Source organism: Amblyraja radiata, chromosome 8, assembly GCF_010909765.2.
Source record: "Amblyraja radiata isolate CabotCenter1 chromosome 8, sAmbRad1.1.pri, whole genome shotgun sequence".
NCBI lineage: Eukaryota > Metazoa > Chordata > Chondrichthyes > Rajiformes > Rajidae > Amblyraja > Amblyraja radiata.
The window spans coordinates 66043137-66070083 of NC_045963.1; the positions used below are offsets into that span (position 1 = coordinate 66043137).

At 45.3% G+C, this 26947-nt stretch overlaps 1 protein-coding gene across 2 annotated transcripts in view; it reads left to right on the plus strand.

Annotated features, from left to right (window-relative positions):
• Nucleotides 1-26947, plus strand: part of adgb (androglobin) — a 213904-nt gene that overhangs the window by 108360 nt on the left and 78597 nt on the right. For both annotated transcript variants that reach the window (XM_033026113.1, XM_033026114.1), the window contains 4 exons: nucleotides 2931-2976; nucleotides 10397-10556; nucleotides 23415-23478; nucleotides 24467-24605. In XM_033026113.1, coding sequence (XP_032882004.1) covers nucleotides 2931-2976; nucleotides 10397-10556; nucleotides 23415-23478; nucleotides 24467-24605 — 409 coding nt within the window. The remainder of the gene's footprint in view (nucleotides 1-2930; nucleotides 2977-10396; nucleotides 10557-23414; nucleotides 23479-24466; nucleotides 24606-26947) is intronic.

Sequence of the window (26947 nt, forward strand, 5' to 3'; positions counted from 1 at the left end):
TACACCTCTATAAGATCACCCCTCATCCTGCGCTCCAAGAAATAGAGGCCAAGCCTGCTCAACCTTTCCCTATAGCTCAGGCCCTCGAGTCCTGGCAACCTCCTCATAAATCACCTCAGCACTCTTCCAGCTTCACAACATATTTCCTATAACATGGCTCCCAAAATTGAACGCAATACTCTAAAAGCGGCCTTATACGACTGCAACATGACCTCCCAACTTATATACTGATGAAGGCCAATGTGCCAAAAGTCTATTTGATTTGATTTTATTTGATTTGATTTAATTTGTCATTGTCTTCAATGAAGAGACAACAAAATAATTTTTCCCTTACAGTCATACAAAAAAATAAAAATAAAAAAAACACAAAACACAGAACACAGTAGTCCACAACACAAACATCCCCACAGCAGCACCAAAGTTCCCCACTGTGAGGGAAGGAACCAAAGTCCAGTCAACCTCCTCGCCGATGTTCCCCAATGTTCACCCGTGGTCGGGGCCTCCCGAGCACCCCATAGTCGCCGCTACGGGCGGCCCGATGTTCAGGCCCTCTCGCCGGGAACCTCTCATCGGCCACCTTCCACCGGAGTCCGCGGCTCCCGTCCACAGGCCGTGCTGGGCAGAGATTCGCGCTGGCGACCCCCGGCAAACGGTCCCAGGACTCCGGAGTTAAAGTCAGCGCCGCCCGCGTTGGGAGCTCCGCACCCACAGCTCCGTGATGTTGGAGCAGCGGCCCAGCACTCCGGAGCTCCAAGCGGCGATCCCAAGAAGGCCTTGCCTGTTCCACGATGATTCCAGCGTCTCGCCACTGCTGCTGAAGCTCTGATCCAGTCCTGGCTGGAAAGGCCGCACCAATCCAGCTGGTAGGCCGCGAGGGGGGGGGGGGGGCAAGCACGCGACTCGGATAATAGCCGCATCCTCGCCAGGAAGCGACTGAAGGACGGTTTCCCCCTTACCCTACCCGCTTCTCCCCACATAAAATACCGAAAAAACCCTAAAAAAACCAAAAAAAAACACATGCTGAACATAACAAAATAAAAAAAGACAGCCAGACCGTGGCCGGAGGCAGCTAGCAACAGCGCCACCGGATGTCCAGAATTTGACCACCCTATCAACCTGTGATGCTACTTTCAACGAACTATGTACCTATACTCCGAGATCCCTCTGTTCTGCAACACTACCCAGAGCTCCATTGTTCATTGTGTAGTTCTGCCCATGTTAGTGCTTCCCAAAATGCAACCTCACATTTATCTGTATTAAATACCGACCATTCCTCAGCTCACCTGGTCAATCGATCAAGATCCAGGTGGAACCTCGCAGTTGATACTGCTTTGCTCAGCATACCATGAAGAATGGTCCTGACCCAAACAGCGCTTATCCATTTCTTCCTCAGATGCTGGCTGACCTGTGGAGTTAATCCAGCATTTTGTGTTTTGCTCAAGATTCCAACATCTGCAGTTATTTGTGTCTCCATGATAAATTGTATCCTGGTTCTTTGGCCATATAATTTAAGGTGCTTATGCACAGAGCCCACTCACTTAGCCTCAATGTTAATTGGAATGAAAAGCATACTTGATCCCAATGGTAAAATTTTACTCACATATGCATGAAGAAGAAATTGCATGAATCAAAATGCAGAAACTAGCCTCATTAGAATGTGACAGCGTAATTTGGTATATTATCTGTCCTGTCCTTAATCAGCATATGTGCTCAGCTGTGATTCTCATAGATGGTCCTGTGGTCTTTCATGTCACAAGTAAGGCCTTCTTTGAGATGTAAACCACATTCCAACCTCTGATGGCACAATATCTTATACGCTGCCTGGAAGGTAGGAGAGGGGAGATGCGATAATGGAAAGATTCATGAAGGAAAGATCAGTGATTCCATCGGGGAAAGAAAAAGCAAATGACTGAGGACGGGATGCAATGATTTGGAAGCACAGACATTTAACTGGGAAGATGTGAATAGTCAATGTCTCCAACAAATTCATGAGACATGAATTCTCTCACACAAAGCTATGCTGACTATCAATACTCAGTTGCAAATGCAAATAAATCCTGTCTCTCAAAATCTGCAGGTTATCCGGGGGGGGGGGGGGGGGCTATGCTTAGTTTATCCTCTCTTTTTATTTAATGTACTTTAAAAAAAAAAGCCCTGTCAGTTTTTACATGTCTTGCTAGTTTGCCCTCAAAATGTTTTTCTAAATTTGATTTTTTATTCCCCATATGCTGAATTCATCCCGATCTTCAAGCCCTTCACTAATCTTTGCTTCTTTTTTGTTTCTCCTTCATCTTAATATTCTCTTTAATTTCATTGGTTAACTTTGGTTATTTTATTTCATTCCACTCCCACTCCCACCCTAGAATTAAAATCAATTCTACTCACCATGTAGTTTAGTTGAAGCCATGAACCATCTGCCACTGCTTGTGTATCACCTTACCCACTAAACTATGTGTCCAGTCCACTTTAGATATATCCCTCGCAATGTTTTGTAATTTCTCCTTATTTAAGTTTAACACAGTTGGATGCTAAATTCCATATTGCTTCATCAGTAATGAGGTCATCTATCATGTGATATTCCAGCTGCCACTCATTGAGCTTGTCTATATCTCCTTGAAGCCTTTTTACATCCTTCTTCATACTCACAATTCCACCTCATTTAATATTGCCAAGTAATATTCCCAACTAGGTTTTGCCTCCCTCAGTGATATTATTGATATAGGCAGCCAATGAGGTCCAAGGCTGGGACCATCCCAAGGTGAAAATCAGTCCATCTTGTTGGTTTGAAAGGAGGTCATTTTCCAAGATGATATGAAACGTGGGAGGATCACCCACTGTCACCACTAGGTCCTTCAGTAGACTTCCCAGACTTTTAGACTTGTCACGGTGTACAGTTGTGGTTAAATATTAATTCTGTTTATCGTTATCAGGAAGACGCTACAAATGCTCGGCAACAACTGCAGGGTTTAACGGAAGGTGAGTTTGCTTCCTTCAAAACACTGAATGTATGTGTGAGACTTGGGAATATGCAAGACCAAGCAAAACCACTGAAAAGTAAACCATCAAACCTGCCAATACTTTAATGATATTTGATATTTTCAAGGATGAGGTGTTTGATATCTTAATATTAAATTTCTTAAGCGCACAACAGAAATAATGATTTTAATTTTCTGCTCATTAGATTAGATTTAGGATTATTATTGTCACATGTGCTGAGATACGAAAAGGTTTGTTTTACATGCTCTCCAAATAGATCAGATAATACAATACTTAAATAGAATCAAGTCAAACTCAAGTAAGATCAAGATCAAGCAATGGGAAAGATACAGACTGCCAAATAGAGTTCACAGCATTGCAGCGCATCAGGCCCATAGACAAAGTCCAATGTCCACAGTTGGATAGAGGTTAAAGGGACAGCAGCCTAGCTTCTGAAAGGTTAATTCAGAAGCCTCATAACAGAGATGAAGAAACTGTTCCTGAGTCTTGTGGTGTGCGTTTTCAAACTTCTGTACTTTCTGCCAGACAGACAATAGACAATAGACAATAAGTGTATGAGTAGACCATTCGGCCTTTCGAGCCAGCACCGCCATTCAATGTGATCATGGCTGATCATCCCCATTCAGTACCCCATTGCTGCCTTATCTACATATCCCCTGACTCCGCTATCTTTAAGACATGAAGAAGAAGGAATGGCCAGGGTGGAACGTCTTTGATTATGTGGCTGCTTTTCCAAGGTTCGGTGGAGTGTAGATGGAGTGAATGGTGGGAAGTCTGGTCTGTGTAATGGACTCAGCTACATCTAAAACAATTTCATGCAACAATACAATATAATACAGTTTATTGTCATTTGAACCTTATATAAAGTTCAAACGATATTTGGTTTCTGCAGTCATACAACAAGAAAAAAAACCAAGACACACAATTAACACAAACATCCATCACAGTGAATCTCCTCCTCACTGTGATGGAAGGCAAAGGCATTGTCTCTCCCCTGTTTTCCATTCTTCTCCCGATGTTAAAGCCCCCGGCGGGCGATGATAAGTCCCGCGGCCGTTAAGGCCGCGCCGGGCGATGTAAGGCCCTGCTCCGGGTCTTGATGTTGGAGCCCCCGGCGGGCAATGGCAAGTCTCGAGGCTGTTTAAGCCACGCCAGGCGATGTAAGGTCCCACTCTGGGTTGTTTCAACCCCGCAATTCAGGCGGGAGAAATTGCCATTGCGGGAGCTCTGAAAAGCGGTCTCCCATCAGGGACCCGTGAGCTCCCAATGTCACTGTCCACTGGGCCTGCGGCTGGAACCTCCGAAGCTCTGGTCAGGTCGCAGCTGCGCGCCACCACAGCTCTCCATGCTGGCCAGCTCCATGATGGTGAGTCCGCAGACTCCGCAACTGGAGCCCCCAGGTCATTCCGGTTGGAGGCCGCTCCACGGTGCTAGGCCCCAACGACAACGGAGACCCGACAGGAAAAAGGTCGGGTCCCCCGTACAGGGAGGAGATTTTAAAGTTTCCCCCGCCCCCCACATATACACAGCTAAAAACAATATATAAAACTACAACCAAACTATACATTCAACAGGACAAAAGTAAAAAAAAGATAGACGGACTGCAGAGGCCGCTGCCGCGAGGCGCCGCCATCTCACCTTGGGCAGAGCTGCAGTTAAACCAAGCTGTGATGCAATCCAGAGGTATACTTTCTATGGTGCATCCGTGGGCAGTTGTAAGAGTCATTGGGGACATGCCAATTTCCTCAGTTTCCTCAGGAAGTAGAGGTGTTTGCGTGCCTTCTTGGCTGTCACGCCAGTGTGGTTGGTCCACGACAGATTGTTGGTAATATTAATTACTTCTATTTTGAATATGTCGTAATTTAAAACTTTACGCTCCATTATCACTCGGGTGAGTCTAGCTTTCAATCACTCCACTGGCCAAGATATCCTTCTTGAGATGAGTGCAAATATCCCATTATATTTTCAATTCAATTTTAGATCTCTCTTGGACAACACACTCAAGTCTGCTAAATCACTTCTGTTTATTCACATTTGCCAATTAGAAAATACTCTGATCTATCTTTCTTGTGTTACAAAGGATGAGCTTGCATGTTTTCCCACGGATTTACCCGCACACCCTATCTATCAGTGACCTTCTCAGAAAATCTGCGAACACAAACACTATTTATTTTTCTGCCACCCGACTTGGCATTATCTGAACATTTAGATGTAGGATTTTTTATGATTCCATCCAAACCATTGGGCTGGATCTTCTGCTAATGGTTAAGCTGCCAAAGTCCACCAACTGCCTGTCCTGGAATCCCACTCTAAATGAGAGGGAAATCTCAGGAACAATGTTTTGGTGGGAAACTTGCCGCCATCTGATAGCAAGGCCCTGCATATCTAATTGGTTTCACCCCCAGGACAACCTTGACAGGCAGGGAGATCCAGACTTACAATTAATTTGTAAATCTCTGATGTTTGCAAGTGTTTGCTATTTAAATGTGTATGTGTATGTTGCAAGTGTATGCTATTTAAATGTATTAGACATTGAAAATGATTAAAGACCTTAAATCAAAGCACTAAGAAATAATTAAATCAACTCAATTCAAATAAAAAGAGTACCCGGTAACTTGTACCCCTCGGGTTCAAGTGGGTTGCACTTGAACCCGAGGGGGACCAATATCCTGGCGGGGAGATTTGCAAAGGCTACAGCGGAGACTTTAAACTAGAATGGTTGGGGGGAGGGACTCAAATAGAGAAAGCTAGTAGACAGTGTGTGAGGCAGGAGGCAGAGAAGGGAAGCACTCAGACCCAACATGTAGGGGGGGAAGAAGAAAACAATAATAAACAGAGAATACAAGGTGGTGGGGTTCTTAAATGTGTGAGCAGAGAGACAGAGGGGGTGTAAAATGGGGGTAAAGCAATAGGTAGCAAGGTGAAAAGTAAAAGTGGCAGGCAGACAAATCTAGGGCAAAAATCAAAAAGGGCCACTTTTCAACATAATTGTACAAAGGGTAAGAGCGTTGTAAAATCAAGCCTGAAGGCTTTGTGTCTCAATGCAAGGAGCATTCGTAATAAGGTGGATGAGTTGAATGTGCAGATAGCTACTAATGATTATGATATAGTTGGGATCACAGAGACATGGCTCCAGGGTGACCAAGGCTGGGAGCTGAACATCCAGGGATATTCAATATTCAATATTCAGGAGGGATAGACAGAAATGAAAAGGAGGTTGGGTAGTGCTGCTGGTTAGAGAGGAGATTAACGCAATGGAAAGGAAGGACATTAGCTTGGAGGATGTGGAATCGATATGGGTAGAGCTGCGAAACACTAAGGGGCAGAAAACGCTAGTGGGTGTTGTGTACAGGCCACCTAACAGTAGTAATGAAGTTGGGGATGGCATCAAACAGGAAATTAAAAATGCGTGCAACAAAGGTAAAACAGTTATAATGGGTGACTTCAATCTACATATAGATTGGGTGAATCAAATTGGCAGGGGTGCTGAGGAAGAGGATTTCTTGGAATGTATGCGGGATAGTTTTCTAAACCAACATGTAGAGGAACCAACGAGAGAGCAGGCTATTCTAGACTGGATATTGAGTAATGAGGAAGGGTTAGTTAGCAGTCTTGTTGTGAGTGGCCCCTTGGGCAAGAGTGACCATAATATGGTGGAGCTCTTCATTATGATGGAGAGTGACATTGTTAATTCAGAAACAATGGTTCTGAACTTAAAGAAAGGTAACTCTGAGGGTATGAGACGTGAATTGGCCAAGATTGACTGGCAATTAATTCTTCAAGGGTTGACGGTGGATATGCAATGGAAGGCATTTAAAGACTGCATGGATGAACTACAACAACTGTTCATCCCAGTTAGGCAAAAGAATAAATCAGGGAAGGTAGTGCATCCGTGGATAACAAAGGAAATCAGAGATAGTATCAAAGCAAAAGTGTACAAATTAGCCAGAAAAAGCAGCCTACCAGAGGACTGGGAGAAATTCAGAGACCAACAGAGGAGGACAAAGGGTTTAATTAAGAAAGGGAAAATAGATTATGAAAGAAAACTGGCAGGGAACATAAAAACTGACTGCAAAGGTTTTTATAGGTATGTGAAGAGAAAGAGATTAGTTAAAACAAATGTAAGTCCCTTGCAGTCAGAAACAGGTGAATTGATCATGGGGAACAAGGACATGGCAGACCAATTGAATAACTACTTTGGTTCCGTCTTCACTAAGGAAGACATAAATAATCTGCCGGAAATAGCAGGGGACAAAGGAGATGAAACTGAGGAACTGAGTGAAATCCAGGTTAGCCGGGAAGTGGGGTTAGGTAAATTGAATGGATTAAAGGCCGATAAATCCACAGGGCCAGATAGGCTGCATCCCAGAGTACTTAAGGAAGTAGCTCCAGAAATAGTGGATGCATTAGTGATAATTTTTCAAAACTCTTTAGATTCTGGAGTAGTTCCTGAGGATTGGAGGGTAGCTAATGTAACCCCACTTTTTAAAAAGGGAGGGAGAGAGAAAACGGGGAATTATAGACATGTTAGTTTAACATCGGTAGTGGGGAAACTGCTAGAGTCAGTTATTAAAGATGGGATAGCAGCACATTTGGAAAGTGGTGAAATCATTGGACAAAGTCAGCATGGATTTACGAAAGGTAAATCATGTCTGACGAATCTTATAGAATTTTTCGAGGATGTAACTAGTAGAGTGGATAGGGGAGAACCAGTGGATGTGTTATATCTGGACTTTCAGAAGGCTTTCGACAAGGTCCCACATAAGAGATTAGTATACAAACTTAAAGCACATGGTATTGGGCTTCAGTATTGATGTGGATAGAAAACTGACTGGCAAACAGGAAGCAAAGAGTAGGAGTAAACGGGTCCTTTTCAGAATGGCAGGCAGTGACTAGTGGGGTACCGCAAGGCTAAGTGCTGGGACCCCAGCTATTTACAATATATATTATTGATTTGGACGAGGGGATTGAATGCAACATCTCCAAGTTTGCGGATGACACTAAGCTGGGGGGCAGTGTTAGCTGTGAGGAGGATGCTAGGAGGCTGCAAGGTGACTTGGATAAGCTGGATGAGTGGGCAAATGCATGGCAGATGCAGTATAATGTGGATAAATGTGAGGTTATCCACTCTGGTGGCAAAAACAGGAAAGCAGACTATTATCTAAATGGTGGCCGATTAGGAAAAGGGGAGATGCAACGAGACCTGGGTGTCATGGTACACCAGTCATTGAAAGTAGGCATGCAGGTGCAGCAGGCAGTGAAGAAAGCGAATGGTATGTTAGCATTCGTAGCAAAAGGATTTGAGTACAATACAATACAATACGGTTTATTTGTCACATTGCACATAAGTGCAAGTGAAATGAATATGTCAGCAGCGGTACAATTATAAAGAACACACACAAAACACAATAAAAATTTAACATAAACATCCACCACAGCATTCATCACTGTTTGGCCAGTCCTCCTCCATTTTCCCCCGTGGTCGGGACCTAAACCCTCCGCAGTCGCCGTTGCGGGCGTCCAGATGGCAAAAGGACAAAGTACAAGTCCATTTAAGTCCAGGATCGGCTCTTCCCCACCGGAGACCACGGCTTTAAGTTGGTGTAGGCCGCAGGCCGGCGGTCGAAGATTTAAAGTCCCCGCCGCGCCGCAGCCAGAATCACCGCAGACCGCAGGGCCGGCTGTCGAAGCTCCCCTCCAGGGGTGATGGTAAGTCCGCGCCGGGTCCGCGGTAGAAGTTGGCTGCGGGCCGGCAGTGATGGCTTCTTCTTCCCCCGGGTCCCCCACGAGGGATCCCGGGCTGTAGACGCCACGCCAGCTGGAGCTGTGCAGACCGTGGCTTCAGGCTGCCGGCTGCCCCGGGCCAGCGAAACGGAGTGCTCCCCTCCAGCGAGCCCCAGCGAGGGCTCACCCTCTCCACGACGAGAGTCCACGCTGCGCCCGCCGCTGAAGCCCCGGGCGCGTCTCCGGGAAAGGCCGCGCCGATCCTCGTTGTTAGGCCACGGGGAAGCGACCTGCAAAAAGTCGCCTCTCCATGGAGGAGGTGGCCAAAACGGTTTCCCCCACACCACCCCCGACACAAAACACACAAAGACACATTTCTTGTGAGTATAGGAGCAGGGAGGTTCTACTGCAGTTGTACAGGGTCTTGGTGAGACCACACCTGGAGTATTGCGTACAGTTTTGGTCTCCAAATCTGAGGAAGGACATTATTGCATTAGAGGGAGTGCAGAGAAGGTTCACCAGACTGATTCCTGGGATGTCAGGACTTTCATATGAAGAAAAACTGGATAGACTCGGCTTGTACATGCTAGAATTTAGGAGATTGAGGGGGGATCTTATAGAAACTTACAACATTTTTAAGGGGTTGGACAGGCTAGATGCAGGAAGATTGTTCCCGATGTTAGGGAAGTCCAGGACAAGGGGTCACAGCTTAAGGATAGAGGGGAAATCCTTTAGGACCGAGATGAGAAAAACATTTTTCACACATAGAGTGGTGAATCTCTGGAACTCTCTGCCACAGAAGGTAGTTGAGGCCAGTTCATTGGCTATATTTAAGAGGGAGTTAGATGTGGCCCTTGTGGCTAAAGGGATCAGGGGGTATGGAGAGAAGGCAGGTACAGGATCCTGAGTTGGATGATCAGCCATGATCATATTGAATGGCGGTGCAGGCTCGAAGGGCCGAATGGCCTACTCCTGCACCTATTTTCTATGTTTCTATCTGTCAGTAGTCCTTCTTTTCCATTGTAATCAGTAACTGTACTGATCCTTGTGTGGACCAGTTTTCACTTAGCTTAGAGATACCGTGTGGAAATAGCCCCTTCGGCCACCTTTCAAAACCACGTCAACCACCGATCACTGATACACTACTTCTATGTCCTACACTAGGGGCAATTTACAGAAGCCAATTAACCTACGAACCTGCACGTCTTTGGGATGCGGGAGGAAAACGGCGCACCCAGAGAAACACACGCGGTCACAGGGAGAACGTACAATCGCAATTCCTTGCATCTTTGATGGAGGCCATTCCAACGCTGGCTCTCTGAGCAATCCCATTAATTCCATTCCCCCTGGTTAGTTTGAGTGTGATGCCGCAGCCCCCCCCCCCCCCCCCCCCCCCCGCAAACGCGCGTTGGGGAACAACAGGTCTGCACTTGGTCTAGTAACACTATAAAGTGCTTTATTTACCAAAGAAGTAGCATATTTCGGGATGTTGGTAGAACTGGGGAAATTCCATGCAGTCACAGGGAGAGCATGCATTTCCTTATTTTCTTTTCTTTCATCCTCGGGTGTAAATTGACTTTACTTCAAAAGTGTTTCATCGTTCACAGAGTCATTCTAAGGTATTAGAAAAATGTGTGTTTTTTTAAAGCCCCTAATGACACCTTCTCTGTTTCAGAAACCACCTCCATCCTCCACATCAACACTGAGCTGTCACGGGCATCCAGCCAGATATTGAACGCTGACACAACCTCCGATGTCACATTCGCATTCACGTTCGATCAGAAGTTTTGTAAGGAAAAATGGATTGATCATGAAGATTTCTGCAAGTGTTTCCAGTAAGGCATCCTTTCCACCATTATTAAATCTGTTACAGATGTCACAACATAATGACTGGTTCTTGTACCCATGTTCATGTGACTAACGCAGATTACTAGAAAACCCACATCCAAATGATCATTAAGCACATTAAATTTGCCCATGTATGTATGTGCGAGTGCCGTACACATCCATTGAATGAGTTCCTCCAAAAGCAGATACACTTATGGGGCTTTCTCACGGGGCGACTTGACGCAAGAGGTAACCAGAGTTGAACATCGTGGGAACCTCGTACGATAACCGTACGGCATTCGTGGACCACCGTGGCGCTAACGGCAGGTACTCGTGTAACTTGTTGACTCGGGAGAAAATTCAAGCAAGCTTGAATTTCTCCAAGAGTGACTTGTACACTTGTGGTTGAACATTGAAACATTATATGGACGTAGTGGCCAGTGCGATATCCGTAATAACTCTTGCGTTTACCGTGGGAACTCTTGCGAACTGTGAACCCGGAAGCTGGACAGAGGGGACAGAAGGTGAGTAAAAAAGGTGGTCTCAATATCGCCAATGGAACATGTGTCCATCGAGGACGTCCCACCTCATTGTCATTGTTGGAGAATCTTTTTCACTGGAACACTTGCAGAGCTGGCTCCCAGAAAAGCTCAAAGAAAGGGGGTAAAGCATGTCAGAAAGGTTTTTGCCATGCAGGAGAATGAGGAGGAGACGCAGCAAGAGAGACAGGTGGAGAGGCAACAGGAGATGCCACAGATAACACTGCCTGTGGGCTCCTTGGAGCAGGGAGAGGGTGAGCAAGGTGGATTTCAGATTGCCTCCCCAGTGGCCGTTGTAGGAATAGCCTCAACAGACGCGTATATAAAGGGAAGATGGCAGAAGGTAAGGCCATATAACTTTACCAGGGAACAAGAGGGGGAATTTGTAGAATGGTACCAATTCAACGAAATTCTTTACGATAAATCCAGAGAGATTACAGAAACAGGGAGAAAAAACGGAACCTGCTGGAGACGAAGGCTGCGGAGTATCCTGGGTGCTCATGTGAGTATATATAACGATATATTAGTACATCAACAGGAAAACCATTTAATGTTATCCATGATTTAGACATACATTGCTATTGATGTAAAAGTGCTGTTTTTGCAGTTAACTTAAACTTCTCTCATAAGTGTGTCTGTGCCCTGCAGCTGCAAAGTAAAAAAGTCGCAGACAGCTTTTATACGCACTGTGTTTGAAGTTGGAATCATGTCTCCAAGAGCCATAAAATAAATTATGCATGAGGGCAGGCAATTTCCTCTTCGCACAGCACATTAAGCAGTTTATCATATTGTCCAAATAGAGGTCTCCGTTGAAAGATGGGCTTCACCCAGTGAGACTTCCTCTTAATTCTCTTTTTAATTAAACTCACCCTTCTGCCTTCACGCAAGCGTCCTCGATTCAAATAGAGGGCTGCTGCATACAGCGCGTCAATGAAAAACACCACCATCCAGTACTCGAAACTACTTAGTACAGGCATGTCTCCAAATGAGCCAATTCAACCAAGGGAGGATATTTATAGTGTGTGAAAAAAAAAGTGACATCATTTGTGCCACGTGATGATTTAACAACACTTCACAGTTCACAATGTTCATTCAAGATTTAACGGGAAAGCTCGGGAGACGGACAAGTCACTCGCACAAATAACAGAAATGCCGAGTACCCATGGGAACTCTTTATCTACCCCCCGTTATATCGTGTGATATCGTGCTAGACCATGACCACTTCACTCTGGTTACATCTTGCGTCAAGTCGCCCCGTGAGAAAGCCTCATTAACATCCTGCTGCATACATCGCTGCTTGTTCCCCCCATTAATTTGCGTGTGTTTAAATACGAATCATGGACTTTTAGGGTTGCCAATTCTGGAAGATGTGATGCAATCTCCATACTGGTGGCAACTTGCAGTTATCCATGGTTAATTGGAAGGTATGTCATTCACATGATAAGAACTTTGGATGAGGACCACCCTGTTCTTCATCTCTTCACAGTTCACCTTGGTGTGGCTCCGACCCTAGTATGTTTTTCCAGTTTTAATTGCCACTAGTAGCTTTTTCCAAACTATTCCTAATAGGAAGTTCAATGAACAGTCAATCCTAGACAATTCACCTTTTCACTTACAATACAATACAATACAATACAATACAATACAATACAATACGGTTTATTTGTCACATTGCACAAAAAGTGCAAGTGAAATGGATATGTCAGCAGCGATACAATGATAAAGAGCACACACAAAAACACAATAAAAATTTAACATAAACATCCATCACAGCATTCATCACTGTGGTGGAAGGCACACAATTTGGCCAGTCCTCCTCCATTTTCCCCCGTGGTCGGGACCTCAACCCTCCGCAGCCGCTGCTGCGGGCGTCCAGATGGTAAGGACAAGGTACGAGTCCAGGTAAGTCCAGAGTCGGCTCTTCCCCACCGGAGACCGCGGCTTTAAGTTGGTGTAGGCCGCAGGCCAGCGGCCGAAGATTTAAAGTTCCCTCCACGTCGCAGCCAGAAGCACCGCAGACTGCAGGGCCGGCGGTCGAAGCTCCCTCCAGGGGTGATGTTAAGTCCATACCGCGCCCGCGGTAGAAGTTGGCCGCGGGCCGGCAGTGATGGCTTCTTCTTACCCCGGGTCCCCCCCGAGGGATCCCGGGCTGTAGACGCCGCGCCAGCTGGAGCTGTGTAGACCGCGGCTTCAGGCTGCCGGCTGCTGCGGGCCAACGAAACGGAGCGCTCCCCTCCAGCGAGCCCCAGCGAGGGCTCGCCCGCTCCGCGTAGACAGTCCACGCTGCACCCGCCGCCGGAACCCCGAGTCCCGGGCGCGTCTCCGGGAAAGGCCGCGCCAATCCTCGCTGTTAGGCCACGGGGGAGGCGACCTGGAAAAAGTTGCCTCTCCTTGGAGGAGGCGACCAAAACGGTTTCCCCCTCACCCCCCCACACCACCCCCCACACAAAACACACAAAGAAACATTAAAAACATACTTTAAAACATACTAAAAAAAATTAAAAAGTTGAAAATAACTAACGCGCTGCTGACAGGGCTGCCACCATTGCAGCGCCCCCACCGACCGAATCTGTTAATCACACTCTTAAACTCCAGCATACACACCGAGCCTAGCCAATCTTTCCTCATTATGTAACCTGTGTATTCCAGGTATTAGTTGAGTAAACTTTCTCTGAAGACACAAGGAACTGCAGGTGCTGGTTTACCAAAAAAAAGCACAAAGTGCTGGAATAGCTCAGCGGGTCAGGTATCATCTCCAGAGAACGTGGATGGGCAACATTTCAAGTTGGGACCCTTCTTCAGACTTAACTTTTTCTGATCTGCTTCCAATGAATTAAGATCATCACCAATATAAAGAGACCAATACAATACAGAACTTGAGATTTAATCTGACTAATTCCCTATATAATGGGAGCATAACCACTCGACTTTTATATTCAACCCTCAGCAGTAAATGATAAAATTCAGTTATCTTTCCTGATTTGTAAACCTTACATGTTAATCTTTAATGACACTTAAACCCTCCTGCATCTCAGAACACCACAATTTCTCATTATTTGGATAATTAGCTTCATTATTTTACATTTACAATTAATATTTTCCCAAATTATGTCCATTTGCCAGATTTTTGTTTACTCGCTAACCTGCCTATATCCTTTTGTATCCTCCTTAAGCTTTCTTCACAACTTGCCTTCCTATCTATCTTCACCCAGAGAGTTGTGAATCTGGAATTCTCTGCCACAGATGACAGTGGATGCCAATTCACTGGATGTCTTCAAGAGAGAGTTAGATATAGCTCTTATGGTTAATGGAATCAAGAAATATGGGGAGAAAGCAGGAACGGGATACTGATTTTGGATGATCAGCCACGATCAAAGTGAATGGCGTTGCTGGCTCGAAGGCCCGAATGGCTTACTCCTGCACCCATTTTCTTTGTTTCTATGTTTCATGACATCAACAAATGTAGCGACATTGATGCTTTCATCCAAGTAATTTGTAAAAAAAAGTTTTGGCTCACCATTCCTCCCTGTGTTACGCCGCTCATTACATCATGTCAACTGGATAAAGACTCATTTATGATCACTCCTTTTCCTGTTACCCAACCAATATTCTTTCCATGCCAAAATATCACATTGTGGCAGACTGAGCCATTTTGGTATTGAACCGTCGTTGGTCGGGCTCGAACTCTTGCATGGACCGGGTGTGATCTGGACCAACCAATCATGCGGTCAGGGTGGCGGGCCGTTAGGCGGTTGTAGATAAGTGTCACTCATGTTATGAGTCATGCTTTGGTAGTTACGCCCACTTGCTTTTACAGTAGTCCTCCCTGCCTGTTCCCTTTAGAATTAGAAAGATGTGCTAGTATGAAGTTATATATGCTATGTCGTTAATAAAGTATTTGGACTTTTATCATAGCTTCAGTTATTACAACAGCCAAAACACAACATGGTGTCAGAGTGTACAAACTCACTCTTTGTTTAATTCTATTGCTTTTATTTTAGTTTATTGTTTTTCAACTGTTTTGCAATGGCTTCTGCTCTCAAAAAACCCAGAGATCTTGGTGTTTGATGAAGATCTTGCAAAACAATGGCGTGTATTTGAAGAGGATTTTTCAATCTACATTGATGCAGCACACCCTACTGCTGTTCGTGCGTCAATCCTTCTTAATTTGGCAGGCACGGAAGCTGTTCGGCGTGCCAGAAGATTTCACTATGAACTGGCTAGATTGACGCAAATGGTGTCCAGATTCCTGCAGAATCTATCCGTGACCCTGAATGCCTCCTGCGTAAATTTCGACAATTATGTGAGTAACGGACTAACTAAAGCATTGAACGACATCTGTTTTTTTCACTGTGCCAGAGACAGGGAGAACCTGTTGAGTTATTCGTTAGTGCACTGAAACATATCGCAAGTTGATGCGATTTTAGAAATATATGTGATGAAGGTCGATTCTGGAGCTCGTTGCAACGTTATCTGCTTGGCTGTTTTCCAGAAGCTAAGAAACACTGAAACGGCATCTCCAGCAGCTGCATCTCTTGTCTCGTTTGAAATCTGTTACTACGTGAACGACAACACTTAATAAAATTGTTTATTTTGTTGCAGAATCAACATAGTGTCCCATACGCAGGGCAACGGTCACGAACAGCGGCAAGTGAACCACCACAGTTAAAGCAATTATCGATTAGTATAACTAACGTATAACTCGACAGGTTCTGCCATTTGATTGGCATGGCAAGCAGTACCTGGCATTTGTTGATTCGTATTCAGGGTAGTTTGACATTGATTTCCTTAGCAGCCCCACTTCCAGCGGAGTGATTTCGAAGTTATCTCGCAACATTTCAGTCCATGGATCTCCGGGCAGATTTCTAACTGACAATGGCAGTCAATTCACCAGCCAACACTTCAAGGAGTTTGCTAGACACTGGAATTTTTGCCACATCACCAGCAGCCCTGAATCCACAGTCTAATGGGCTGGCTGAACGAGCTGTCAAAAGTGCTAAACAGCTCATGGAACGTTCATACCGAGCTAAATCCGATGTATTTTTGGATCTGCTCAACTTACGCAACATCTCCCGTGACCCCATCTTGGGCTCACCCGCTCAACGTTTATTGTCCAGGCAGACCCGTGCCACAGTGCCTGTAGCGGATCAGGCATTGATCCCACAAGTGATTCTACCTGAGGAGGTTCACCCCAGGTTAAAACAGAAGCGTGACATTCAAAAACAATAGTTTGACAAGACAAGTAGGCCATTGCCACCACTGACCAAGGGGCAGGTGTGGTCCGTTTACAGACTGACAAAGGCCATGACCATATTGGAGTGATTTCTGGAATTGCCTCAGAGCCATGCTCGTATATCGTCAGTGTTGATGGCGGCATCTACAGGCGTAACAGACAACATATACTGCCTGTGAACGAACCTGTTTCTCCTCCATATTATCCAGACCGTACAAGTACACTTCCGTCTGCGTCTAGCGGCACTCCTATGCCTCTACCAGCACAACAATCCATGTTTGCAATGGCTCCTCCGCCTGTACCGTCTTCGACTGCAGTCTCCTGCTTCGTCTCCAGGAATGCTGGTCTAGTCTTCCTCGCCGGTGAAACCACTTGCCCTTTCCCCTGGGGAAAAGAACGGAGATGGTCTCTATAGTACACGTGCTGGTTGTGTTTGTAGACAGGTTGTGAAGTACCCGGGACTATGTTTGACTTTCTTCCAGTTTATTATCAATTGCTATGCATGCCTTACTTAGTTAATGGTTTTGTCATGTTATTGATTCTTTAAGGGGAGGATGTAGATCAGTGTCACTCATGTTATGAGTCATGCTTTGGTAGTTACGCCCACCTGCCTGTTCCCTTTAGAATTAGAAAGACGTGCTAGTATGAAGTTATATATGCTATGTCGTTAATAAAGTCTTTGGACCTTTATCATGATGTAACGCTTCAGTTATTACAACAGCCGAAACACAACAGCGGCTGGAATTCAAAGGATTGGCGGTTGGAATTCAAGGGTTTGGCAGTTTTAGTTTAACTCGGGTGTGCTCACGAGCGACAGCACAGTAGTAGTTAAATATTAACTTAATGCGCACATGAGCGACGGGGCTGTATCGGTTGATTATTAAATGGAGTGTTTACTCAATGCATGGACCTCTACAGTGGTGACCCCCGACAATCCAAATCGGCCTATCTTGGATTTTATCATGTTTGTAGCCAATAACGCAGACCAGCAGAACACAGTTTCGATCAAACTGCCCACTTTCTGGACTTCACAGCCCCACCTGTGGTTTGAACAGGCTGAAGCCCAGTTCCACATTTGCCAGATCACAGCCGATGCCGCCAAATACTACTAGGTGGTCAGTGCACTGGACCAGGACACCGCCGGGTGCCTAATCGATTACCTTCGCCAGCCGATGGCAGGTACGAGGGCCTCAAAACGCTCCTCTTGCGCACTTTCGGTCTCAGCCGGCGCGACCGGGCAGCCAGACGTGGTGCTACTACCACCAAAGGTGGGGTTCCGAGGCCTGCCGATGCCGACCACCCTGCACGTATCGGGGAAACGCCTTGGCTGGCCACCAGTAGCGGCGGCTGCGACCGGCCAGAAGCATTGCCTCCTCTACACCTGGGACCGTCATTCGTGGCGCCGTTTTCTCGTGGACACGGGAGCAGAGGTCAGTGGCTGACACTCTTTCCGGAAAGAGGGGACCTCCTCTGGCCGCCGCCAACGGCAGCAACATCAAGACGTAAGGAGTCCGCACGATCCCGCTCACTTTCAACTCCTGTCACCTCTAGTGGCCCTTTGCTATCGCCGACGTCTCCAAACCGCTGCTGGACACCGATTTCCTCCAGACGCACTCCCTGCTGGTCAACTTCAAGTCGATCGCCTTGCGCCATGCCGAATTGACTGCGCCACATCTCGGCTTGGTGACCTTCTCCGACGAGTATATCCGGATCCTCGATTTCCCCAACATCATAACCTCCCAGTTCACAACAGCCAGCCCCAAGCATGGGGTGAAGCACCATATCCCCACTACCCCGACAAGCTGCCCCCCCCCCCCGACAAGCTGCAACTGGCCAAAGACGAGTTCCGCAGGATGGAGGAAATGGGCATAGTGCTCCGCTCAGACAGCCCGTGGGCATCTCCACTTCACATGGTCCCCAAACCGTGTTGGGTACGGAGATCCTGTGGGGGACTACCACCGTCTCAACGATGTCACAACGGCCGACCGGTACCCTGTCCCTCACATCCTGGACTTCACGGCCAATCTAGATGGCGCCAAAGTTTTTTCCAAATTCGACTTGTTACGTGGCTACCATCAGATTCCTGTCCACCCGGACAACATCCCCAACGGCTCTCATCACCCCGCTCGGGCTCTTTTAATTCCTACGGATGCCTTTCGGCCTCAAGAACACCACCCGGGCTTTCCAATGGCTCATGGACACGGTGGGCTGTGGGCTGGACTTTGTGTTCATTTACCTCAACGACATCCTCGTCGCCAGCTGCTCTCGCCAGGAACACGTCGCACACCTCCGGCAGCTCTGCTATTGGCTCCACGAGCATGGCCTGGCCATCAACCTTGCCAGGTGTCAGTTTGGCCTCCCTTCCATCAGTTTCCTCGGCCACCACATCAATCAGCATCGTGTGGTCATGCTCCCGACCAAGGTCAATATCATTCGCCAGTTTCCCAAACTCTCTACGGTGAAGGGACTAAAAGACTTTGTTGGCATGGTAAACTTCTATCACCATTTGGCACTGGCAAAGGCGACGCTGCTGGTACATCCACGGGCCAACGCACCAACTGCTCTCATGAGTGATGTGTCTGACACAGCCGTGGGCGGAGTGCTAGAACAACTGATCGATGGAAGCTGGCAGCCCCTCGCCTTTTTCAGTCATCACCTGAGACCCCACCGAACAGAAATACAGTGCTTTCAACTGGGTTCTCCTCGCGTTCTATCTGGCCGTTCGGCATTTCCGCTACTTCCTCGAGGACGGGTTTCACAGCTTTCACTGACACGTTTGCCTTTGCCAAGGTGTCAGATCCCTGGTCATCCTGGGAGCAGCGTCACTTGGCCTATATCTTCGATTTCACAACTTGCGTCCAGCACATCGCAGGCAAAAACAACCGGGTGCAGATGCGTGGTCCAGCACCGCTATAAATGCCGTCCACGCTTTGGCCCCAGCTGTCGACTACACGGCCTTGGCGGCCGCCCAGCGAGAGGATGAGATGTTCGCCTACCGCACCTCCATCTCAGGCCTGTTGTTGGAGGATGTGCGATTCGGGCGCGCTGACACCTCGCTCCTTTGCGTAGTGTCTACCCGGCAGCCAAGACCCATCATGCTTGCAGCCTGGCACTGCCGGATTTTTGACATGGCTCATGGTTCAGCTCACCCTTCCATCTGGGCAACAACGGCACTGATGACACCCAAGTTCATGTGGCACAGGTTGCGCAAATCGGTCGGCAATTAGGCCAGGGCATCCATCCCCTGTCAAACCTCAAAGATTCAGAGACACATCAAGGCGCCGCTGCAGAATTGCGCCCTACCACACCGGCCTTTCGACCACATCCATGTTGACATCGTTGGACCGCTGCCCCTATCCAGAGGTATCACTCACCTTTTCACCATCATGGACAGATTCACGAGATGGCCGGAAGCCATCCCGCTCTCGGATACCTCCACTGCGACATGTGCTCGTGCCCTCACTGCCCACTGGACCGCCCACTTTGGTGTGCCGGTGGACATCTCCTCTGACAGAGGTGCGCAGTTCACCTCCGAGTTGTGGTCAGCAATGGCCCAGTTGCTTGGCGTTCAGCTGAACCACACCACGGCCTACCACTCACAAGCAAACGGCCTAGTGGAGCGTTTTCACCGACATCTGAAGGCATCCCCAAAGGCACGGCTTACAGGCCCAGATGGACGAGTTGTCGTGGGTCCTGCTGGGCAAAGGCACTGCCCTGAAAGAGGATCTGGCAATTTCCACGGCCAAGCTGGTGTACGGCGCACTGCTTACGGTCCCAGGGGACTTCATCCCGGCGGCACGTGGACATCAGAATCTGCTCACGACCTTGCAGACTCGCCTCCGGGAGAAGGTGGGCATGCTCTCTCCAGTCCCGACGTCCCGCCACGGACTCACCACCACGTAAGTCCCACACGCCTTCCAGGACTGCCAGTACGTCTTCCTTCGCCGCCTGTCACTGCAAAGGCCTTACGAGGGACCTTTCCAGGTACTGCAACACGGCACCATGACTTTTATCATCAACATGGGCGGCAGGCACGAGACTGTCTCCGTGGACCGTCTTAAGCCGGCACACTTGGACATTGACAAACCAGTTCAGGTGGCACACAGAGGGCATCCACCGTAACAACCGCACCCGCCCTCAACTCTGCCAGCTGCGACCCCGAACACAGGAGATGCCGCGTACACGAGATCAGGCTGCCTCACTCATGAGCCTAACTGCCTCCATTACTCCGGTTCTGGGGGGGGGGGGGGAGGGTCATGTGGCGGGCTGAGCCATTTTGGTATCGAACCGTTGTTAGTTGGGTTCAAACTCTCACATGGACCGGGTGTGATCTGGGCTGACCTATCACGGGGTATGGGGTCGGGCCATGCGGCAGTTGGAATTCAAGGGTTTGGCGGTTGGAGTGGAACTCGGATGTGCTCACGAGCGATGGCATAATAGTTAAATATTAACTTGATGCGAGCGTGAGTGACGGGGCTGTATCGGTTAATTATTAAACGGAGTGTTCACACAACGCATGGACCTCTACAACATCCTTTACCGTGAGGTTTAATTTTTCTGAGTGACCTTTGATGCAACACTTTATCAAATGCTTTTCAGAATCACAAGAATATTCATCTTTATCCACACCACTTCCTCCATATGTGCCCGTCATGGCCTAATCCAATGCAAAGTCCTTCACAAAGTCCACTACACAAATGCAAGATTATCTAGAATTTACCCCGCTGTTAGGGACACCTGCAACAGATGTAATCAATCTCCTGCCAACCATAGCCATATGTTTTGGTCTTGCCCTAAGCTAGCAGCCTTTTGGAGGAGTGCTTTCGACTTGATAAGCAGAGCCTACGGCCAGACTATTCCTCCAAACCCACTGTCAGCCATTTTCGGTACCCCTCCCAACACCAACCTCTCTGTTGCGGTGAAACGGGTTCTAGCTTTTACAACCTTGTTAGCCCGGAGACTGATCTTGCTTAACTGGAGGCTCACCTGTCCCCCGACACACGCCCGCTGGATTAAGGAGGTGCTTGACAATTTAAAGCTTGAAAAACTTAGGTTCTCTCTCAAAGGCTCTACCAAGACATTCGTAGATACATGGAACCCTTTCTTGGAACTTGTTAACTCTCTCAACTTGTCCTCGGAAGAGGACTGAGTGCTCTCCACCATTGTTCTGCTCTATTGCAGCTGCTCTCCCCTTAACCACCCCCTCCCCACACTTATTTATTTATTTAATTACTTACTTATTCACTTTTTTTTTTTTTTTTTAATTATTTTTGTACTCTTTGTTCCGTTTATCTTACCATATTTGTGTGTATGTGTATGTATGTGAGTGTTGTTTGTCCCCGTTTGGTTCCGACCTGATTCGGGTGGGTTGAAGGTGGGTAAGGGTAAGGGCTTTGAGGGTCGCCTACATACTGTTGCACAATTATGCCTTGACTGTCACTGTCTGTTATCATTGTATGTATGCAAATTGCTGTGAAATTCAAATAAAAAGATTTAAATCTTTATCCACACCACTTGTATGACCGCTAATATAAATCTATTATATAAATCTTATATAAATTTGCTGGAACTGTCTATTTGGAACTATTAATAATTATCTTAGATTTTGCAGTGTGATGCCAAATATAAGAAGCAAATAATCACTCTGTAGAAAACATGTTAATCCAAAATAATACTAATTTAGTATAAGCACTTTAACACTAATTACTACCTGAAAGTCTAGATGATGTGATTTACACTTTGAAAAAAATTACATTGTTATTAGTTGCAGTCATGTTCTATTATCATAAATAAATAAGTCTGCCTTAAAGATTAACTGTCATGGGCCAAATTGAGCTGACCGATAGTCACCCATTTGGTGTAATCTGGACTCAGCATTGAACACTATTAAACCATAAGACATAGGACCAGAATTAGGCCTTCGGCCCATCGAATTTGCTCTGCATACTTTTTTCAAACAACCGCAATCATTTATGTCAGGAGATTAGTCCACTTTTGAGGGTAAAGAAAAGCTTAATTTATTTTTAATTTTTGATTAAACAAATTAATAACTTTATATTTTAAAGTACATTTTTAAAACATTTGAATCCTAATTTTAAATTATATAACTCAATTTGAATAGTTTTGAAAACGGGTCAAAAGTCTTTAGGCTGTCAAACAACCTTCCCCCCATCGACGAACTGTACACTGGAAGGGCCAGGAAGCGAGTGGCTAAGATCATCTCTGACCCCTCTCACCCTGGCCACAAACTCTTTGAAGCACTTCCCTCTGGATGGCGACTCTGGACTGTCAAAGCCGCCACAGCCAAACATAAAAACAGATTTTTTTCCACGAGCAGCAGCTTTACACAACAGCCAAAAGATCTGTAGGTACCTTTTGCTCTGGTATTTTATTTAATTCTTCACATGTTTAAATTATAATGTTTTATTTTTAATTGTCTACTGTATATCGTGTTGTTACTTGCGAGCAATGCACCAAAGCAAATTCCTCGTATGTATACTTACTTGGCATTAAATGTATTCAATTCAATTCAATTCAAATTTGAATTTGTGAAAATCAAGAGAAGAATCTTGTGATATGACAAGTATATTGGCTACATTGCCTGAGATCTACCCGATCCTGGAGCTTGCTTGCTCCACCTAGTGGGAAGCTTCTGAAGTGTTCAAAAGTGCCTCCAGATATGGAAAACATAAATCTGCTGGATAAACAATGGAGATGGCAAGTTTGAGTGCTGTGGCATATCTGACATTGTGATGTGATATAAATTTGTGAAAATCAGAGAGGAAACATGTGATGTGACAAATAAGAATAATTATCCTGGAAGTTTTCTGTGCAATGTTACAGAATACTTATGTATTGTATTCCACAAGTTGCAGATATTTCACATTTGCTTATGAAAACAAACTAAAATAAACATTCCATAAACTATGGTGTAAGAACGACATGAATTCAAAATCACAAGAAAATTACTTTCTGAACAACTTAATGATAGAAACAAAATAATGATCTCAAACCTAGATTTTACGTTTAAATTACTAAGTAGCTTTTGAGTATGACTTTAACATTGATCTTTTTGCATTTTAATTTAATTTCAGCTCACTGATAATTTTCCATAACTCAAATAAATACACTTACTCGGTTGACAAGTCAACGTTCAAGGTAACAATCGTGCGTTCGTTCTTAATGGTTTTTAGTTGCATTTTTAATTTTGTTTGGAACTTTCTTCAAAAATACATTTACCCTGCTACCATACCACTCTCCATAAGTTTAGTTTATTACTGTCATGTGTATCAAGTGGAAAGCTTTGTTTTGCATGCTTTGCAAACAGATCAAATATACCATGCATAAATAGAATCAAGACAATCAGAATTACAATAGACAAAGCAAAGACAAAGGGGAAAATTCAGGATGCAGAATATAGTTCTCATCATTGAAGTACAACGGTTCCATCGACAAAGTCAAATGTCCACAATGGTGTGGATGTGGTTTTGACGGTACCCTGGCTAATGGAAGGACCAATTAGCACCCTGATAACCGATGGGAAAATATTGGGTGGTGCACATTGTCAAGCTTCTGTACCTTCTGCCAGATTAGAGCAGAATTAGGCCATTCAGCCCATAATTTTCCTCAGGAAGTACAGGCGGTGTTGTGCCTTCTTGGTTGTTGCATGAATGAGTTTGGTCCACAACAGATCGTTGGCAATATTAACGCCAAGGAACTTGAAGCTCTCAACCTTTTCCACTTTGGCACCATCAGATGCAGATTGCATGTACTCCACTATGCTTCCTGAAGTCGATAACTAGCTCCTTTTGTCTTGCTGACATTGAGGGAGAGGTTATTGCCCTGACACCACGTTACTAAGTTCTCTATCTCCTTATCCGACTATCACTCGTGATTGGTTTGCAAACACTTGATGTGAAATGCTTAGGACTTATTACTGTGTTAAAAGCGCTGTATAAATCCTAAGTATTTTTGCTGTTATTGATGCACTGTGGATTACTCCAATGTATCATGAGCTGCAAAACCTAAAGTATCAGACATATGCTTCGTTTGCTATGTATTTAAGCTAAATTTATATATTTTAAAGATTATATTGATTCTTCAACCTGGGTATCTTGTTAAAATGGTCTTAACGATGATGGTTTAGTTCACAGATGACCGAGGACCATTCTATCTACTAGTTGATGATCTAAAGCCCATAGAAATTTTGGTTACCTTCTCGGCCTTGGTACGCTGGGGGGATCTCAGTTGTGAGAAAAGCCTCAGCAAGGAAAGCAATGAAAAAGGTCAGTGTCTAGAACAATTTATTTTCAATGTTGCATTAACAATATAACCATATAACAATTACAGCATGGAAACAGGCCAACTCGGCCCCTCTAGTCCGTGCCGAACACTTATTCGCACCTAGTCCCATCTACCTGCACTCAGACCATAACCCTCCATTCCTTTCCCGTCCATATACTGAAACCCAGGCAACATTCTAGTAAATCTCCTCTGTACTCTCTGTATTTTGTTGACATCTTTCCTATAATTTGGCGACCAAAACTGTACACCATACTCCAGAATTGGCCTCACCAATGCCTTGTACAATTTTAACATTACATCCCAACTTCTATACTCAATGCTCTGATTTATAAAGGCCAGCATACCAAAAGCTTTCCTTACCACCCTATCTACATGAGATTCCACCTTCAAGGAACTATGCACAGTTATTCCTAGATCCCTCTGTTCAACTGCATTCCTCAATTCGCTACCATTTACCATGTACGTCCTATTTTGATTTGTCCTGCCAAGATGTAGCACCTCACACTTATCAGCATTAAACTCCATCTGCCATCTTTCAGCCCGCTCTTCCAAATGGCCTAAATCTCTCTGTAGACTTTGAAAATCTACTTCATTATCCACAACACCACCTATCTTAGTATCATCTGCATACTTACTAATCCTATTTACCACTCCATCTTCCAGATCATTGATGTATATGACAAACAACAGTGGACCCAACACAGATCCCTGAGGCACCCCACTAGTCACCGGCCTCCAACCTGACAAACACCCATCCACCATTACTCTCTGGCATCTCCCATTCAGCCACTGTTGAATCCATCTTGCTACTCCACCATTAATACCCAAAAATTGAACCTTCTTAACCAACCTTCCATGTGGAACCTTGTCAAAGGCCTTACTGAAGTCCATATAGACAACATCCACCGCTTTACCCTCATCAATTTCCCTAGTAACCTCTTCAAAAAATTCAAGAAGATTAGTCAAACATGACCTTCCAGGCACAAATCCATGTTGACTGTTCCTAATCAGACCCTGTTTATCCAGATGCTTATATATATTATCTCTAAGTATCCTTTCCATTAATTTGCCCACCACTGACATCAAACTAACAGGTCTATAATTGCTAGGTTTACTCTTAGAATCCTTTTTACACAATGGAACAACATGCGCAGTACGCCAATCCTCCGGTACCATTCCCGTTTCTAATGACATTTGAAATATTTCTGTCATAGCCCCTGCTATTTCTACACTAACTTACCTCAATGTCCTAGGGAATATCCTGTCAGGACTTGGAGATTTATCCACTTATATTTTTCAAAAGTGTCAGTACTTCCTCTTCTTTGAATCTCATAGTTTCCATAGCTACTCTTCCCATACCTCACATAATTCAATATCCTTCTCCTTGGTGAATACCGAAGAAAAGAAATTCTTCAATATCTCCCCCATCTCTTTTGGCTCTGCAGATAGCTGTCCACTCTGACTCTCTAATGGACCAATTCTATCCCCGTTATCCTTTTGCTATTAATATAGCTGGCGAAACCCTTTGGATTTACTTTCACCTTACTTGCCAAAGCAACCACATATCTTATTTTAGCTTTTCTAATTTCTTTCTTAAGATTCTTTTTACATTCTTTATTCTCAAGCACCTCATTTACTCCATGCTGCCTATAATTATTGTAGATATCTCTCTTTTTCTGAACCAAGTGTCCAATTTCCCTTGAAAACCATGGCTCTTTCCAATTATTACTATTTCCTTTCAACCGAACAGGGACATAAAGATTCTGTACTCTTAAAATTTCACCTTTAAATGTCCTCCATTTCTCTTCTACATTCTTCCCAGAAAACAAAATGTCCCCATTCACTCCTTTTAAATCCTTTCGCATCTCCTCAAAGTTAGCCTTTCTCCAATCTAAAATCTCAACCCTTGGTTCAGTTCTGACCTTCTCCATAATTATATTGAAACTAATGGTATTGTGATCAATGGACCCAAAGTGCTCCCCAACACATACCTCCGCCACCTGACTTGTCTCATTTCCTAACAGGAGGTCCAGCACTGCCCCTTCTCTAGTAAGTACCTCTATGTATTACTGCAAAAAACTATCCTGCGCACATTTTACAAACTCCAAACCATCCAGCCCTTTTACAGAATATGTTTCCCAGTCTATGTGTGGAAAATTGAAATCTCCCACAATCACTACCTTGTGCTTACTACTAATATTCAGCCATATAAATTTGGGAACTTATTGAGCTTGTTCCGTGATTTAAATATTGTTCTTTATCTCAGCTCCAACTACCCAACTTGGTTCTGTAATCTTAATACCTTTATTCAACAAAAATTAAC